The following is a 17896-nucleotide window of genomic DNA, read 5'->3' on the forward strand; positions in this document are numbered from 1 at the left end:
ACAAGAGTTGACCAAGGGACGTCAGACAGGATAGATGAAAGCGAGGGGCCTGACACAAGTAATGTCAAACTCAGCGAGGGGAACAGTGGTCGCAAGTTGAGAACTCGTACTCGTCTCTTACAACAGGCAGCTGATACCAGGGATGTTATTATTCTGCCCCGCCCCCACAAGGGGGTAAGCTTGGAGTAGAAGAACTTGGTAAGGCACCTAGGTTTTAAATGTCCATGGTAACTTATAATACGAGATCATTTTTTATCATGTCCCTATTTTTGCAAAATGTCCCACGTTTTAAAAATAAAGAGATTGGAAATGTCCTGTTTTATAAAAATTACTTCATGGCAGCCCCAACGTAGTCTCTCTGTGACCACTGTTAGAATGTTACCAGACCCAGAGACCTACATCATAATGTAGTTATTGAGGCTAATGTCGATAAAGCAGGTTTCGGTCGTTATGTGAATGAAGTTAAGCATTATTGCCGCTAGATGGGGATGTGTTGCTCGAGAGCGACGCAGACCAAGGTGACGTCAACGTGTGGAATGGCGCACGGTTTGACCCAGACGAGTCGCATTCAACTGTTCTCGGCCGAGCCAGTCGCTGTGTGGTATTGGTGCAGTGCAGGTTGTCCGTCTGTGCAAAGACAACAAATATTATCAAACATTACCTGAATATCCTCAATTAGGATGCGTTTCGTACCTGTAATAGTCTTTTGGTGTCTGTGCTTCGTTCTGACTCTCACAAGTAAGCCTGCGTTGGCAAATGCCGTGACGACGGCGAGGACTGCAGAAAATGTGACATCATGTGAAGGAGTTAAGCCGATCTTCGAAATGAAGAATGTGTCTTCTGATATTCCGGACGTCCCCGTCAGCGGTAAGATGAATGTCGAGCACGTGTGCACATGACGTAATCTTTGGTTATTTATTATCTTGCATTCTTCTTGCTCGTTCTTTAGCATGAGCTAAATCCATAGCAGTAAGTCTGTGCTACCTACTCACATGTCACTGTAATGCAAGTAAACTATTAGTAATATTCAGTAAGCTGCAGCTTACTAACGTCATGACATATGTGATGTTTGTTGGTTGGCACGATTGCATCCTTCGAGACTTGGGTCAATGCTCGAACGAAGGTCTTTTTTTATTTGTCTAATGTTTTATTTTTGCGCTGTCTGTATTTTTGTGGTTTATCGCAGTGAATTGCATTTAGTGGTGAAGAATTTTTTCTCTCCTGACTTTTTTCTTATTGTTTGTTTGCAAGACCTTGGCGATAAGCGTTTCGCTGAACAAACTAAACCTTGTTAGGATAGATGGATTTCAAGAGAGCTTTACTTATTCACACGTGATAATTGTGTATTAATCCGTTAAGCTTTGTGTCTGAATTATCTTGCACGTCAGATCTGTTCACCCGCAGCATGCTGTCGATAGTGTATTTATGCTTCATTGAAGGACCCTATCTGCATCATCGATTGCTGTGTTTCTGGATACGAAAGCCACAGTTGTGATGCATTCCCTGTAATTGCCCAGTTTTAAAAATGTGATAATACTGCTAGTCTGGGAAATCATAAATGTAATTTACAAAATTTCCTAGTTAAGTACAGTAGCTTTTCTCAATATAGTTTCAGAATGCATTGTCCTTGGGAACTGGTTGACATTTTATTTGTAGTTGAATAACTTACTTAAACGATGTTGATTAATAAGAATGTTTTAGTTAGCGGAGGTTTTTGATTAGCCCGTTTCATTAATAATATGGTTGGTTATTCACTGGACCAAAGTTTGTGTGTGGAATAGACCTACGGAATGGTTATCTAATACGGAAATAGCCTACTTGCATAAGAATGTAAAGGACTCGGCTTTGTATGTGAAATACAAGGTAATGATGAGACGATGATTTAGAAAGTTTGTGTATACTGTTCCTAACCTTGACCGCCCATGATTTGTCGCTCAATCAATAGAGGTGCATGCTCTGAATAACTGTGACAGAGAGTCGCAAAGATGCGCGACGAAAGAGCTGGAAGAAAAGGGAATAGACAGTTCAGATACCCTGAAAATGAACTGGAATTATGTTTGTAGCTTTCGAGTTTATTGTGGGTCGGCTAAGAACATCCAATTAGGATAATTTCTGTACCATATTGAACAGCAACATGGGATGTTCTACGTTGTATTTGCTTTAAAAAGATTAAGAGTAATGCTCATTCCTGGAAACGTTTCGGCAGCTACGTTGTTTCGTGAACTTTGTATCGACTAAATGTGGTTGTTTTTGTATAGGTTTTGTTATGACGACGGGTCCGTATGCTATCTTTGCGGTCTAAATAAGTCGGTCGTACGACATTTGGACTACAAAAAATATAGGGCAGGTCATGACTGTCTGCTTCTCCTAGATTCGTTCTAGTTTGCGAACTAGTGAGCTTCGTCCCTTATCCCTGGCAGCACAGCCTACTTCTCTGTGCTCTCGTGGGAATGTTTATCTCTTGCTAATCATGAAGCCTGTCTGGGCACAGTCTTATCATTAGTTGTTATTGTTATCATACATTATTTTTGTGATATAGTGAAAATCAGGTAATATGTTCTGGACGTACACCGGTTCTGGTTTACAAACGTGATTTTCAAGGCCGAAGAGGATAGCAACTTTTGGAAGATATGTTTTTGCAACAAGTCACTTATATTCAAGACTTGTATGTGCCGCCTAACCGAGACGTTAAGACGCACGCAGTACCTATGCTCGAAGGCTAGTTGGATCCTCAAGAGATCAGCTAGGGAAATGAGTCAGGTCAGTCCTGTGAGTGGCACTTTCAAACTGGTTACTAATATTGCTGATGCCAAGGATGAGACCAGAGATGTCTTGGGAAGCTCAGATTTTAACCGCCGAACAGTGCAAGTCTTTACTATTCACTTTCATGGTCTATACGGAGTGTGTGGTCCTTCCTCAGGTCCGTCATGTTGTTTCGATATATGTAACTGGCCAATTGAGTTGATATCCTCCCACCGAGCTCGATAGCTGCAGTCGCTTAAGTGCGGCCAGTATCCACTATTCGGGAGATAGTAGGTTCGAATCCCACTGTCGGCAACCCTGAAAATGGTTTTCCGTGGTTTCCCATTTTCACACCAGGCAAATGCTGGGGCTGTACCTTAATTAAGGCCACGAGCGCTTCCTTCCCACTCCTAGCCCTTCCCTGTCCCATCGTCGCCATGAGACCTATCTGTGTCGGTGCGACGTAAAGCAACTAGCAACAAAAAAAAAAAAAAAAAAAAAGATATCCTCCCACACTTCGACGGTATCTATTTTCAGGCGATTTCGCTCGTCGGTCCACAGTGTAGCGCAATCGCACGTTCCACTGATGCATTGGTGCCGATAACGCGAGGTCGGCTTCTGCTTTGAGAGAACCAGTACAAATCTCGACTTCTTCTGCACCAAATTTCTCATTTCTTAACATTGATTTTTGGTAAATATCTCAGAGATTGGAAGAAACTCGTCCGATGCCGTGTTCTCCCTTTCGGATTTCTTTGTACAGGTATTTACTTATAAGTTTTGAATGAGTAATGGCAAACTTTTGCAATCTGTTTTGAATTACAGAGTAACTGTGGGAGATTCGTCCGAGCTATTGTTCCGCACCTCTGACATGTCCTCGAACTTCTACACAATCTATATATATAAAATAAAAGTTTTGTCTGTACATTGCTCAGAATTTGAAAAGAATGGTATTTCTGTATCGGTCATGTCCACAGTAACAAGAAAATGCATTTTTTACTTTTCCGTAATGTATGTATGTATGTATGTATGCATGTATGTACACGTATCACGAGAAAACGGCTGAAGAGAATTTAATGAAAATCTACAATCTAGGCTATAAATTATTTAAATCACGCTGAGTAAAATGGTAGTTTAGGGGAAGGCCTGAAATTTAATTCTCATATATTTATGTTATTATTGGTCGTGTCTTAATGAGAATCGCTAGACAAAGATGGGAAATAAGTCTCTACAATATAGGCTATACACGCTGAGAAAAATGGTAGTTTAGGGGATGGCCTAAAATTTTGTTGTTAAATATTTATTTTATTAGTGGTCGTATCTTCACGAAAATTGGTATGCAAAGTCGGGGAATAGGTCGCTATAATCTGAGCTATCAATAATGTTATTCGCACTGAGGGAAATGGTAGTTTAGGGGAAGGCCTGAAATGTAATTTATATATATAAAAGAGTTTCGTCTGTACATTGCTCAGAATTTGAAAAGAATGGTATTTCTGTATCGGTCATGTCCACAGTAACAAGGAAATGCATTTTTTTACTTTTCCGTAATGTCTGTCTGTCTGTATGTACGTACGTACACGCATCAATAGAAGACGGCTGAAGAGAATTTAATGAAAATCGGTATGTAATGTCGGTGATGAACCTCTGCAATCTAGGCTACAAATTATTTTATTCACGTTGAGTGAAATGGTAGTTTAGGGGAAGGCCTGAAATGTAATTCTCAAATAAGTTATTTATGTTATTAGTGGTCGTATCGATAAATACTACATAACTAACATAACTTTAGTTATGTCGTAATCGGGAGATAGCGGGTTCGAACCCCACTGTCAGCAGCCCTGAAGGTGGTTTTCCGTGGTTTCCCATTTTCACACCAGGCAAATGCTGGGGCTGTACCTTAATTAAGGCCTCGGCCGCTTCCATCCCATCGTCGCCATAAGACGTATCTGTGTCGGTGCGACGTAAAGCAAATGGCAAAAAAAGAAAAAAAAGTTATGTCGTAAGTTAGTAGTAGGCCTAGTTATGTAAGAAGTTATTCAATTTCCGATCACTTATGTCTTATACATTGTTACCATGCCGCATATAATCAGAGATATTCATGAATTTGGATTTTTGTTACTAAGTCCATATCAGCGCCGACTCACGAGAAAATGGGTAAACAGAATTTAGTGAAAATCGGTATGTAAAGTCTGAGAATAAGGAACTACAGTCTACGATATAAATAATTTTGGAAGACACCCTAATATCACAGAGTCGAAAGAAAACCAATGTGAAGGCCTGCAATATAGAAAGGTCATAAACTTTATTAACAATAACATTACATTGACCATTGTTTGTTTTGATGTGCTTTTTGTCTTCTGTTTCCTCTCATCCCCGATAGATAGGCTTATTGCAGCGTACCTAGGTTTTTTTAAATTTGCTTTACGTCGCACCGACACAGGTAGGTCTTATGGCGACGATGGGATAGGAAATGAATGGTGGTGTGAAGGAAGCGGCCTTGGCTTTAAGGTACAGCCTAGCGTGACTGGTGTGAAAATGGGAAACCACGGAATACCATCTTCAGGGTTGCCGGCAGTGGGGTTCGAATCCACCATCTCCCGGATGCAAGCTCACAGCTGCACGCCGCTAACCACACGGGCAACTCGCCCGGTCGTACCGAGTGTAACAGCCTGCCTGTATATTGGTGGGAAGTAGCTGGGGAGTTAGATAACTTTCTTCTTTAGCATGCCCTTCCTCTGGTTCATACATTTTCTGATATATCTGGTACGTAACACACTGGTTCATCATAGCATTCGAGCTATTCAATCCCTACTCTGAGGCAGTGATTGGAATGAGTAGTGCGCATATTTAACGGAACAATGACAGAGGAGAGTTCATGGCAGTCCACGACCTGGTTATTCCAGCTCTGGAACTTTGGACTCTTAGATCGGCACCGTAGTCCTTTTCGTTGAAAGTGTGCGGTTTTTCATTTGATCGAGTATTTTATATGACAACATTGCTTTCAATCGCTACATTCCTACTGACGTTTTTGTAACGACCTATGTTGACTTCAGTTAGGAAAACCACCAAGTCAGTCTTTCTGAGAATGCCGTAGGGAAGCACGGGTACATCGGCTAGTTTTGACTAATTCCAGGTCTGTGTTTTCCACTCTTGCAGACGAGCGAGCAACTTATCATCGATAAAATTGCTGGCCTGGTTAGGATTTTTAGCACACCGAATTCTCTTCAAAATGCCCGTTATGTTTCAATCAAGGAATTTGTCTTCATACTGTCGAAGGGAGTGATGGTGATTATTGTTTTAAGAGGAAGTACAACTGGGCAACCATCCTCTATTAACGTTATTCAGAGGGGAGAAATGGAAGGGGTCCGACACTTCAAAAAATGAAGGTATCCAACAAAGACACGAAGGTCACGATTGCTCTAATACCGTAGGTCGGAAAAGAACAATAGTTGACCAAGGGAGGTCGGGTAGGATATATGAAAGTTAGAAGCCTCGCGCAAGTGAAACAATCCCAGGATTCAGCTAAGGGCCCTGTGGTCGCCAACATATGATCCCAAGTTAAGAGCTCCTGGTGCCCCTTTTAGTCGCCTCTTACGACATATAGGGGATAACGTGAATGCTCTTCTACCTTCTCCACCCACAGGGGGATGAACAGGGGAGGTCGGATAGGATATGTGAAAATTAAGAGCCTGACGCAAGTGAAACAATGACAGGACTCAGTTAAGGGCCCCGAAGAGGCTACCGTGTATTCGTGTTATGACTGCGAACTAATTAATAATTTTGTAGTCAATAATGGATGGTATCCAGCGAGATCATTAGACTCAATTTCAAGTTTACACTGTGTAGCGTCCAGAGGGAAATTATAACTTATCACAATTCTAAAGATGTATATGGGTCATCCTGTACAATTACTATACACTTTCATGACTGCAAAGGCTTAGAAGCCACGCAAGGGAGGAAGAGAGAGAGAGTTGATGTTTTAAAATCTAAACTGTTTACGACACGCATTTTGAGAAATAATGTACCGGTATCATTTTAATCCAAGGAACACGGAAAGTTCGGCGGCTAGGTTTAATTACGCCTATCTCGTTTTCAAACGCCAAATAATTTGTAATAATGTTATTGGCTTTCCGTCGCACTAGCTACTCTTACGGTTTTCAGAGAGGCTGAGGTGCCGGAATTTAGTCCCGCAGGAGTTCATTTACGTGCCACTCAATCTACCGACACGAGGCTTACGTATTTGAGCACGTTCAAATACCACCGGACTGAGCCAGGATCGAACCTGCTAAGTTGGGGTCTGAGCCACTCAGCCCGGCCCGGTGGTGAAGTGCTCTGTAAGGAGGTCCGGCACTTGGAACAATGAAGGTGTCGCCACGGAGGAGAAGAGTTGACCCAGTGAGGGCTCTGAATGTACTCGACATGTGCATACTTCGCAAGTTTGTGTCGTCTACTGAGCTATATTATAATCTGTGAAGATGAAACGCATTTAGTTGTTAATCATTCATATATGAATGGATGTTCTCTGCGTAGAAGTTGATCACGATAATCACACAAATTCTTCAATACACAGAGTGTCCATTTTGTGATCTTGCTTTATCCGTTCCAGCTTCTTGAGTCTAGTGCATTGGCTGTGATGATGGCTGGTTTGCGATCTCATTGCCTCTGAGTTACACCTGTGGAAGTATTCCTACGTCATTTGCCCTCACTCTATATGAGCACTACGTAGAGGTTTTACTCTTGTGGTTAGGAATTGGATGATGGTTAAAACTCTTTTGACCAACAGGAGTCGAAACCGCTAACCACGATGCCACAACATAAAGATTTGATGCCTTAATATCTAATTGGGTATCCCTGAGCTGCACCTGACGTCACGAGTGGTGTGGAAAATGTGTGCTGAATGCCGAGGCTATGAATAAAGTAGTTCCAGAAATAAGGGGACAGGCCAGGCAAGAGAGCGCGAGCTGGGACAGTCGGAATGAAAGTGAAAACATCTGCGAGGCAAGCATTCGATGCTACGAACAAGGAGGATATCGGAAAATAAGTCTCGCAAACGTAATAACGTGGGGGGTCGGATCGCTTCCACAGTGGAACAAAATTGTATATAGTTTTGCCGGCAGGTTCCCTTCTTCCTCCAAGTTATTCTTGTTCGTTGACAACATTGAGGCTAGCAAGTTGACATGCAAACAGATTAGATTTCTCGATGGCGACATATGCATGGAATGCGGCAAACTGACAGCTGGATATTGTAAGGTCAAGCACCCTGGCGCCTCCAGTGGCAACCAGAGGACCAAAGTTTGCTCTTTCTGTTAGTAACTAAAAGCTCTTCTCAGCAGTCGTGTGTACTGAGGGCTACCAAGGCTATCGGTGAAGTCCAAGCCTCAATTGAGAATACATTATAATGTAAGCACCTGACACATTGTTCCATTTACAAAACTTAAAAGCAATGAGAAAAAACGTCGCACATATTTCTGAGAGCAAGGCATCGGAGACTGATGTCGCAGCCCAGACTCTCCCCCCACTTCACGCGGCTTGCTGACGTATGTCCGAAAGGTGCTGGGACCGGGGTGAATGCTTCGTTTCGCCAGATCGCCACTACTGTCAACCATGCGTTACTCATCGACTCATACTTCCTCACCTCCATATGTCTGGCGTAATTGTATAGATAACAGAGTGCTGGTATTTCACTCCCGTTTACTTCTACAGCCTTGTAGGAAGAAACTGCAGGGCTCCTGTTACAGGAGTAATATCGTCCCTGCTCTGGCAAACTAGCGAAACTGACAAACTAAGGAATCTGTAGTTCTGAAGTTCTGGTCTAGATTTTGTTATTTATATATTGTCTACCCTCTGACAAAGTCTCACATCTCCAGCTCATTATGTATGCCTAACACATAAAACCAATAATTAAACATAAAAATTGATTTGACATGAGTAATCACAACTTCTTTCAGCTCTCCTAACCTTTTGACAATTTTCAGATTCGTTAGTTTGCCAGAGCAGGGACGATACAGTTTTATTTTTATAGATAGATCTGCTAAAATGAAATGCATTCTCTCAGGTTTAGTGTTCTCTTTTGTTGGTTGGCATCGAACCTGTGATCATGGGTCGGACACCACCACTGATCTCCCGAGGAAGCTAATTAACCAGTGGGTACGGCCGCTGTAAAATTCAGCATCTTTATTTAATATAATAATACTAATAATGGTGCATGGAATCTGTTTAGGCTTAGGATAAAATGAATGGCGAACACATCATAAACACCCAGTCCCCAAGCCAGGGGAATTAATAGTGTGAGGGGGTTGATTCTGAAAACTGAACCGGGGCCATCGGACCAAAGGCAAGCAATCTGTCCACCTAGCCACAAAACTTGACTTTAATTTGCTAAACATTAGGCTTGCATCTCCACTGATGAGGTGTTGAGTATTGCCTTCACAACACAACAGGCTACTCCATTGCCTATTGGCTGAAGGCTTCACGTTTACTAAACCAACTATCAAAAAGGGGTAACCTAAGTCTAGTAGTAGCCCAGCATACGCCACTGCTTCTCTTGCTGTTAGGTTTGCGAGTTCTTCAACCTCGCCCCCAGAGGGCTGTTAATCTCGTACCACTATCAGTTGTTTACCTGGTATTGTCATAAGGAAACTAATCGAACGTTTCGTCCTCTTGAATACCAACTTTATTTTCATAATAATACGATCTTTTCTGTCTTTAAAACTACACTGAAGCGTATTCGTCATTCCACGCCATCTGCTTACTCCCAAGTCTTCCCTAGCACAACATACCCTTAACAGAACTCTGTCGGAAATCATCGTTGTCGTACATCAGGGCCTCTCAAACGTCCAAAACTGAGGCGCAGAGTTCCGACTCGGCTCGGCTCGGACCAACGCTTCGTCTCTGGGGTACTCGCCTAAGCTCGGCTCAACTAGGCTCGGATTTGGAGCGCTACGGAGCAAATGAGGAAGAGGGAGACAGGCGTGGGGAAAGAGAGAGACAGCGCTATTACTCCAAATCGAGGATTGGGGGTCTGCGAAGTCGTCTTTTGCACCGTACACAGCGCAATGCACCCTGAGAGGTGGTGATTATTGTTTTAAGAGAAGTACAACTGGGCAACTATTCGCAATTAACACTAATGAAAGAAAAAGTGTGCCATTTCGAAAAATGAACGTATTGGCCAAAGAAAGAGAAGGGCGTGAAAATTAAAGACCTAGTACCGTCGGGGTCGGAAAAGAACAAGGGTTGACCAAGGGAGGTCGCATAGGAGCCTGGCACAAGTAAGTGAAAGCAGTATCGAACTCAGTTAGGGGAACCGTGGTCTCGCCCTCAGCACGGAGAGCGACGACAAGGTCCGTGGAGTCTCTAACGCGAGTATCGTTATCTACATTGTGTAGGAGTGGAATCATGGCCGACAAGTGCCGGCAGTGTCCGAGGACACGTTCAGCTGCAGGCTGCACGTCGTGATGAGGATGACACACCCAGCCTCCGTGCCAGCGAAATTAACCACTGGCCGTTACAATTCCTGACCCTACCGCGAATCGAACCGGGGACCTCTGTGACTAGCACGATAACCATTTAGCCAGGTCATGTTCGCCCGGAACTGCAGTGTTTATCGAAGTTTCAAACCCGGCGGAGGTAGTCTAATTTTTGAAGGGTGGAAAAATGTCCAGCGGCGTGGGGATGCAAAGGATCTCTGTTTACCCGACAAATTACTCTAGTAGACCAAGAGTAAAACGGACCATCGAAATTGACTTGATGGCCTCGATATCTGAGGCCATACGATCATAATTATTACCGTAGAGAGAGGGTGTAGTCGATGGGGCCGCTACGGTAGCTGTGAAGGCCCCTCGGGAACTCTGAAAAGCGGTGGCAGAAAGTTAAGACGTAGCAGATCGTTATGCACGTTACGTACGAAAATGGTTAAAAAAAAGCCATCAAATTTCAATCCTATAGCAGTAGTATAGTATTATTTGAAGTGATTCCGCATGCTGTATATGAGTTCATTATGTGTACAGAAGATATTACGAGCAGAATTTTGTAAGTAATATAATTTTTTTAAGGATGAGCTTCGTGTTTAATAGAAAAATATTTAGTGTAAATTGTATAATACTGTATTTTTTAAATGTCTTCTTTTCTTTTTAATTTCAAATGTAGTGCTTGATGGTGTACTTTTGTGTATCATTTGCCACCGAGGTAGACACCTCATTTGCAAATAAAGTGATTTTGATTTGATTTAGGATGAGTATTCATACTGCTCAAACGATCAAACAACGTTAAGGACGAGAAACATCAACTATAACGATAATAGGCTACTTCATGCTTTTGGGGAGCGGATCTTTCTTAAATACACTTGAGTTACCACTAGTTAAGCTCTTCGCTTGTAACAACATTCCAGCTGAACTTAGGATTGAAACTAGCAGTCACAGAACATGATGCGATGACGAGCATACCTTTTATGTACTTTTTGTGCTTAGTGGCGGGAGGGTCCGACGAGAAGCGACCTGCGCCACTGAATGTGTACTGGGTGAAACACAACCTACTCCTGTCGAATAATATAAAAGGGTTTGTTCAAGGCGACGGACGAATCACCATCAACAGCGCCATGAGCCCACACTGCGAAGAGGTTTCGAATTCAGTGCAGGTTTTTGGCACGGAATCTTGTCATTAGAAATTGTATACCACCACCTACCTTGCCGGCCTCATTCTCATCGTGAAGCTTTATTCCACCGGTGGGACCACGGCTACCATACGGTATTTTACAAAAGATCTTGGTCACTTATTGACTTGAATGTGACATCGTTTTGATTGTGTTGGGCGCATGAATTGGACCTGGAACAATAACTTGATGTCGATACTTTCTTTGACATTATCACTCGAGTGATTTATTGACGCCGCGCGAGCTGGAAACTGCAATATAGCGCCAGTATTTATCTTGGCCGGGCAGGACAAACATTCCGTATAGGGAAAGTTCCCGTCAAGTATTGAAACGTGCTTTATGAAGAAACTTTTTCAGCTAATAACAACAACCGCAGAAGGAATGAAGTTGTCGATATACATCACTAAACTTGCCGCTGTAATTCCCGCGTTGCTCTTGCATGTGTTTCCATTGAGTTTGTTATGGGAGGCTGGGTATCTGCTTGGATCCTCAAACCCCATGGCGGCGTACTAGGCGAGATGAAGAGCCGCACTTCTGTCACCTGCTTCGCATCGTCTGCCCTTTGCTTTTTAAAAGAAACTCACAATATTTCCAACAGTAGAGTAAAAACGAACACTTTAAAGCGGAGAATTTCTTGTTGTGGTCATGAGATTAACAAGTACACATCTATAGATTTCTGAAATTTGGCGTTCAGTTTGAACACTATGCCCACGAGTAGCTCTCGGGCCCGAATGTTAGTTGCCCCTTCCTGTTTCGTGTCATAACAGTGGGTCAGTCCAGCGCGTGTGGTTTGCCCAGCATTGATCTGCCTGCCTGCCGTCCCGTGTTCGCTCCCCTGCTAGCATCAAGATGTGCTTTACCTAAACAGCTGACTTTCCGAAATTAAAATAAAGCCTAATGCCAATGTTGAGTTGACATTCCTTGTAAGGAGATTAATTTCAGGAACGAAGTCACAATGGGTGAATATATGAATATTGTAGACACATGAAAGGCTACGGACTTGTAGTGATTATATCGTTTTAAGAGGAAGTATAACTAGATAACCGTCCTCTTAATACTAATCAGAGGGAAAAACATGGAAGGGATCCGTCACTTGAAAAATGAAGGTATCGGACAGAGAAAGACAAGGGCTACAAAGCCTTCGTGACCTAACACCGCCGCGGTCGGAAAAGAACAAGACTCAGGGAGGTCGGATGGGATAGATGAAAGTGACGAGCGCGGCACAAGTAGGTGGAAGCAATGCCAGGGCTCAGCTAAGGGCCCCGTGGTCGCCAACCCACGCTCCCAAGTTACGAGCCCCTGCCTGTTATGACAATCAGGGATTACCGCTCCCACCCGCAGGGGGGGGGGGAAGAGAACGACAGTTAACCAAGGGAGGTCAGACAGGCAGGGGATACTGTGAGGCCACACGCTATTGAGCTGACGATGCCGTGCAGGGTGACAGATATTGGCCAGTAGATTCTGCACACGAAAAAGGCGTCAGGTAGGGTATCCAGCCTTAAATTGAGGCCTGTGCAAGGCAGAAGATGAGACAACTCCGCTAGTGGTGAACAGCTGAAATACAGGCAGGTTTGGCACGGTTTGAAAAGACGCACATCGCATTCTGAATTATTCAACTGACCTGGAGTTCCCACTGCTGTACATTGAGGACTTTTCAAATGCTATTGATCTCTGTACTTCAGTAATTAAGGTATTTTCCACCAGTTCTTCTGTCACTGGGAGAAAATTCCATCGCAACATCTCCATAACCGAGCCCAAGTAACGAAACCCTGCTACCGTCTTGATGGCATCACCTCACAATTTCCTTCTTTTGCTCTACAGTATATACTTCATGCCCTTTCTTCCAGCTTGCGTACTGCCTCTTATCTTGATTTACTGCACTTCCCAAATACACATGGTCGTAACATTTTAATTCAATATTTTTAAAACTCTGCTAGCTATCAGGAGACAGTTTTGAACGTGTCTGAGAACTTGATTCCTTGGGTCGCAATTTGTTCGTGTATGTGGTAAGCAAGTGCACTTTTGACTGTTTTCCAGCAGTACGTTTCATACGAGGGATATTATCAAGAGTTTGTTGTTGTCATCTGCGAAATTCCTTTATACTGTACCCCTCCAATGTAATCACCAGCAAAGTCGGGACTTTCTGCCAGATGTGTGGCAGCCGTACTCCGTGAGCGAGGTGGTTTGATGGAGTATCATTTAACCTGATGTCTCGGAGAGAAGAAATCGAAGTAACTAGGACTCATGTCCGGGTAATATGGTGGATGTTCCAAGACTTCCTAACACCAGTTGCCATACGGCATCGCGCATTGTCATATAAGGTGGATTATCCCTCAAGAAATGTGAAAGTTTCCGCCGCATAGCTTAACGCTGGGTTGACAGTTCCTCCTCGAGGCTTCTGTCAAATTTTATTTGGACGCTACAATCCTGTGTGGCACCGGCTACAGCGTATCGGTGCCATTTCTGAGGATTCGAGAGCACGTGCCTCCCATCATGCATCAATTCGATACCATATGCTTCACGTAAGTCTTGATGTCATTTTTGCCACGGCCACCTGTATTTTGCTAAATGATCGCGGGTTAGAACATTTGCTAATGGATGTGCGCTGCTGTCCGTTGTATGCATGCTCCAGTCTCACTCAAAACGAATGCGAGATTGATAACTCTGGATAATACTTGAAAAAGAAAACATTTCTTTCTTTCTTAATCATCCAGGGATGGTTTTTCCCTCGGACTCAGCGAGGGATCCCACCTCTACCGCCTCAAGGGTAGTGTCCTGGAGCTTTAGACTCTGGGTCAGGGGATACAACTGGGGAGAATGACCAGTACCTCGCCCAGACGGCTCACCTGCTATGCTGAACAGGGTCCTTGCGGGGGGATAGGAAGATTGGAAAGGATAGGGAAGGAAGCGGCCGTGGCCTTAAGTTAGGTACCATCCCGGCATTTGCCTGGAGGAGAAGTGGGAAACCACGGAAAACCACTTCCAGGATGGCTGAGGTGGGAATCGAACCCACCTCTATTCAGTTGACCTCCCGAGGCTGAGTGGACCCCGTTCCAGCCCTCGTACCACTTTTCAAATTTCATAGCAGAGCCGGGAATCGAACCCGGGCCTCCGAGGGTGCCAGCTAATCACACAAACCACTACACCACAGAGGCGGCCAATTAATTAATTAAATCAGTTATTTTGTAGTTTCATTAGATTAGTTCCGACAGTTTGCAAAAGTTATATACTGTATAAATGAAATCGGAACTGTAAAGAAAATAACTTCTACTTAACATGAGGGTGATCACCCGTCTCGAATTTTGGAGGGCAGTTTCCTATTTACTCAAATATGCTCTTAGTTAATTGCAATTTATTATTTTCGTGTGTCTATTTATTTCGAAGGTGGTCAATAATAATAATAATAATAATAATAATACGTTGCCCGTTCTGCCATCCACGTTAGGAAATTGACCAGCTCCGTGCCATATATCACAGGTCAATATTATGGTCAGATCTTAGAAACAGGCTTCATATGAACACACATCAACCAAAGCTTCAAGTGAAAATAAACTTGAATATGGTGTGTAAAGACTCTTTCAACACTGTACCCATTGTTAAAGATATTTCGTAAGTGCAAGAAGTACAGATGTAAACAGAACTAATAAAATTTATTGTGCGATTCTGTGTTAGTCGATCAGCACCACTGATCTGCATTTAGGGCAGTCAGCCAGGTGGTAGATTCCCTGTCTGTTGTTTTCCTAGTTTTTTTTTTTTAATAATTCCAAATAATTTGGAAACTTATTGAAAGTCTCGGAAAGTTATTCCAATCCCTAACTTCCCTTCCTAGAAACGAACATTTGCTCCAATTTGTCCTCTTGAATTCCAGCTTTATCTTCATATTGTGTTCTGTCCTACTTTTTAAAGACACCAGACAAACGTATTCGTCTACTAATGTCATTCCACCCATCTCTCCACTATATTCCTCTGTGGATCAGTGGTAGAGTGTCGGCCTCTGGATCCCAAGATAGCGGGTTCAAACCCGGCAGAGGTAGTCCGATTTTTGAAGGGCGGAAAAATGTCCATTCGACACTCCATGCCGTACGATGTCGCCATGTAAAAGATCTCTGGTGACACATTTGGTGTTCACTCGGCAAGCTTCATTAAAACTGAGTCACCGACGCCCAAGAGAGTTTCGGTTTACTCGGTCTGCCATCTAGTAGGCCTAGAGTAAAACGAAACGTCGAAATTGACGAGCAGACAGCCAGATGGCGTCAAATTGAAATGACTGCACACCGTGCTGAGGCCATACGATCATAATTCGCTGGGACCATCAAGGACCACGTTAAGCTTGTTGTATTTGACACTGAACTTGGCCTTCTTTAGAGCCCAAATTTCCCTCATTCTTTGTGAGTGGGCCTGCTTACGCTCCTCTGTCCAAGGGGCACCAGGTCTTCTCTTCGGTTGCTCGTCTCGGTTTAGGCCGTTCGTCAATATTTTCTTGCGGAAGCGATCTCTGTTAAGGGCGTCTTCAGCTGAGATATGTAGCATTTGCAGGTCTTCTTTGGTATTTCTAAACCAGGGAATTGTGGTTTTGGGGTTTGAATCAAAAAGTGAAAGATTTCTTTAGTTAACTTTATTGCGTTCATTCTTTTCAGATGATCGTAAAATCGTGCCCGTCTTTTTCTGAATGTGTCGGTAATTTTCTTTATTTTGCTGTAGACTTCCTCGTTGGATCTCTTTTGATGGATTCCATTTCTGTACTTTGATCCCAAGATTCCTCTCACAATTTTGCGCTCTTTTTTCTCCAGTTCTTCAAGGAGTCCTTTGTTGGCATTTAGAGACAGGGTTTCGGCTGCATATAGAACTACTGGCTTCAGAACTGTTTCATACTGACGTATCTTGGTGTTTTGGGTAAGGCATTTTTTGTTGTAGATTGTGCGGGATGTTTGGTAAGCTATTTCCAGTTTGCGTACTCGCTCTTGAAGTGCTTCTTTGTCCAGTCCATTTTTCATGATGATCTCACCCAGGTATTTGTATTTGTCTACTCGGGTGATGTCCCCGTATTTTGTATGGAGTTTTGGTGGAGCCTCTTTGATGTTAGTCATTCTGTTTTCTCAAACGATATCTGCAAACCAGTTTGTTCGGCAATTTCCTTTAAAATTTCAACTTGAGCTCTAGCGGTTTCTATGTCGTTTGAGAGAACAGCAATATCATCGGCAAATGCTAAGCAGTCTGTTGTGATCCCCTTGGATTTGGTTCCTATTCTCAATGGACTGTAGTTGGTTTCCTGTAATCTCACCCGCCAGGTTCTGATGATATTTTCAAGAACGCAGTTGAAGAGTATCGGGGATAGCCCATAACCTTGTCGGACTCCTGTTTTGATGTCAAAGGAATGCGAGAGACATCCGTGGAACTTCACCTTGGATTTTGTATCGGTCAGGGTGGCTCTAATTAATGCCAGCAGTTTCAAATACATTCCAAATTCATTTAAGATGTTTAGCAGGACTTCCCGGTCAATGGAGTCGTACGCTTTCTTGAAGTCCACAAAGACAGACACATACTGCTTGGACCTTAGTGTACAATATCTGATGATCGTTTTGAAATTTTGGATCTGTTGGGCTGTTGAGCGACCTTTTCTGAACCCTCCTTGGTATTCACCTATTTGATGTTCGACTTGTGCTTCCAAACGCTCCAGGATGGCAAGTGATAGAATTTTGTAAGTCGCGGGTAGCAAAGATATTCCTCTGTAGTTGTTGATGTTCTTCATGCTGACTTTTTTGTGTAATGGCTGAATCAAAGCTATTTTCCAATCTTCGGGTAGGGTCTCCTTGTTCCAAATTTCTTCTATTTGCTTTTGCAAAATATCAAGTGATTCCTCTGGGGCATAATTCCATAGTTCTGCTACTACTGAGTCTTCCCCCAGCGCTTTGTTATTTTTGAAACAGGCAATGTGGCGCTTGATTTCATCTCTGTCGGGTGATCTGGAATCTGGGTACCTGAGTAAGGGTTCCTTGGTCTCAATGGGGCTTTGCGGTTTAGAACAATTAAGTAAATTCTTGAAGTAGTCTGCCAGAATGTTGCAATTTTCTTCATTTGACGTCGCCAGTGTGCCTTTCGCTCAAAGCATAGAGATGGTGGTTTATTATTATTATTATTATTATTATTATTATTATTATTATTATTATTATTATTATTATTATTCATATCATTTTTGTCCTTATGGATAGTGTTTGAACTCGAATATCTCATGATGACACAATGTTGTGAGACGGACAGCGGGCATTGGTGTGATTGTATTGTGAGTCCTCTGTGTTGATACCTAACGGGTAATCACGTAAACGAGGTTTTAAATAGAGGTTACGATGTATACGAGAGTAGTGGTGATGAACAACCATCCTCTAATAGGACTAATCAGAGGGAGAAAGGAGCCTCCGTGGCTCAGACGGGAGCGCGTCGGCCTCTCACCGCTGGATACTGTGGTTCAAATCCCGGTCATTCCATGTGAGATTTGTGCTGGACAATGCGGAGGCG

At 43.1% G+C, this 17896-nt stretch overlaps 1 protein-coding gene across 1 annotated transcript in view; it reads left to right on the plus strand.

Moving 5' to 3' along the window:
- Nucleotides 1-566: 566 nt before the first annotated feature.
- The window catches only part of dally (division abnormally delayed protein), a 139389-nt gene continuing 122059 nt past the window's right edge, over nucleotides 567-17896 (plus strand). The window contains exon 1 of the mRNA XM_067158530.2: nucleotides 567-867. Coding sequence (XP_067014631.2) covers nucleotides 681-867 — 187 coding nt within the window. The 5' untranslated portion in view covers nucleotides 567-680. The remainder of the gene's footprint in view (nucleotides 868-17896) is intronic.

This window comes from Anabrus simplex, chromosome 14 (genome assembly GCF_040414725.1).
Source record: "Anabrus simplex isolate iqAnaSimp1 chromosome 14, ASM4041472v1, whole genome shotgun sequence".
Classification (NCBI taxonomy): domain Eukaryota; kingdom Metazoa; phylum Arthropoda; class Insecta; order Orthoptera; family Tettigoniidae; genus Anabrus; species Anabrus simplex.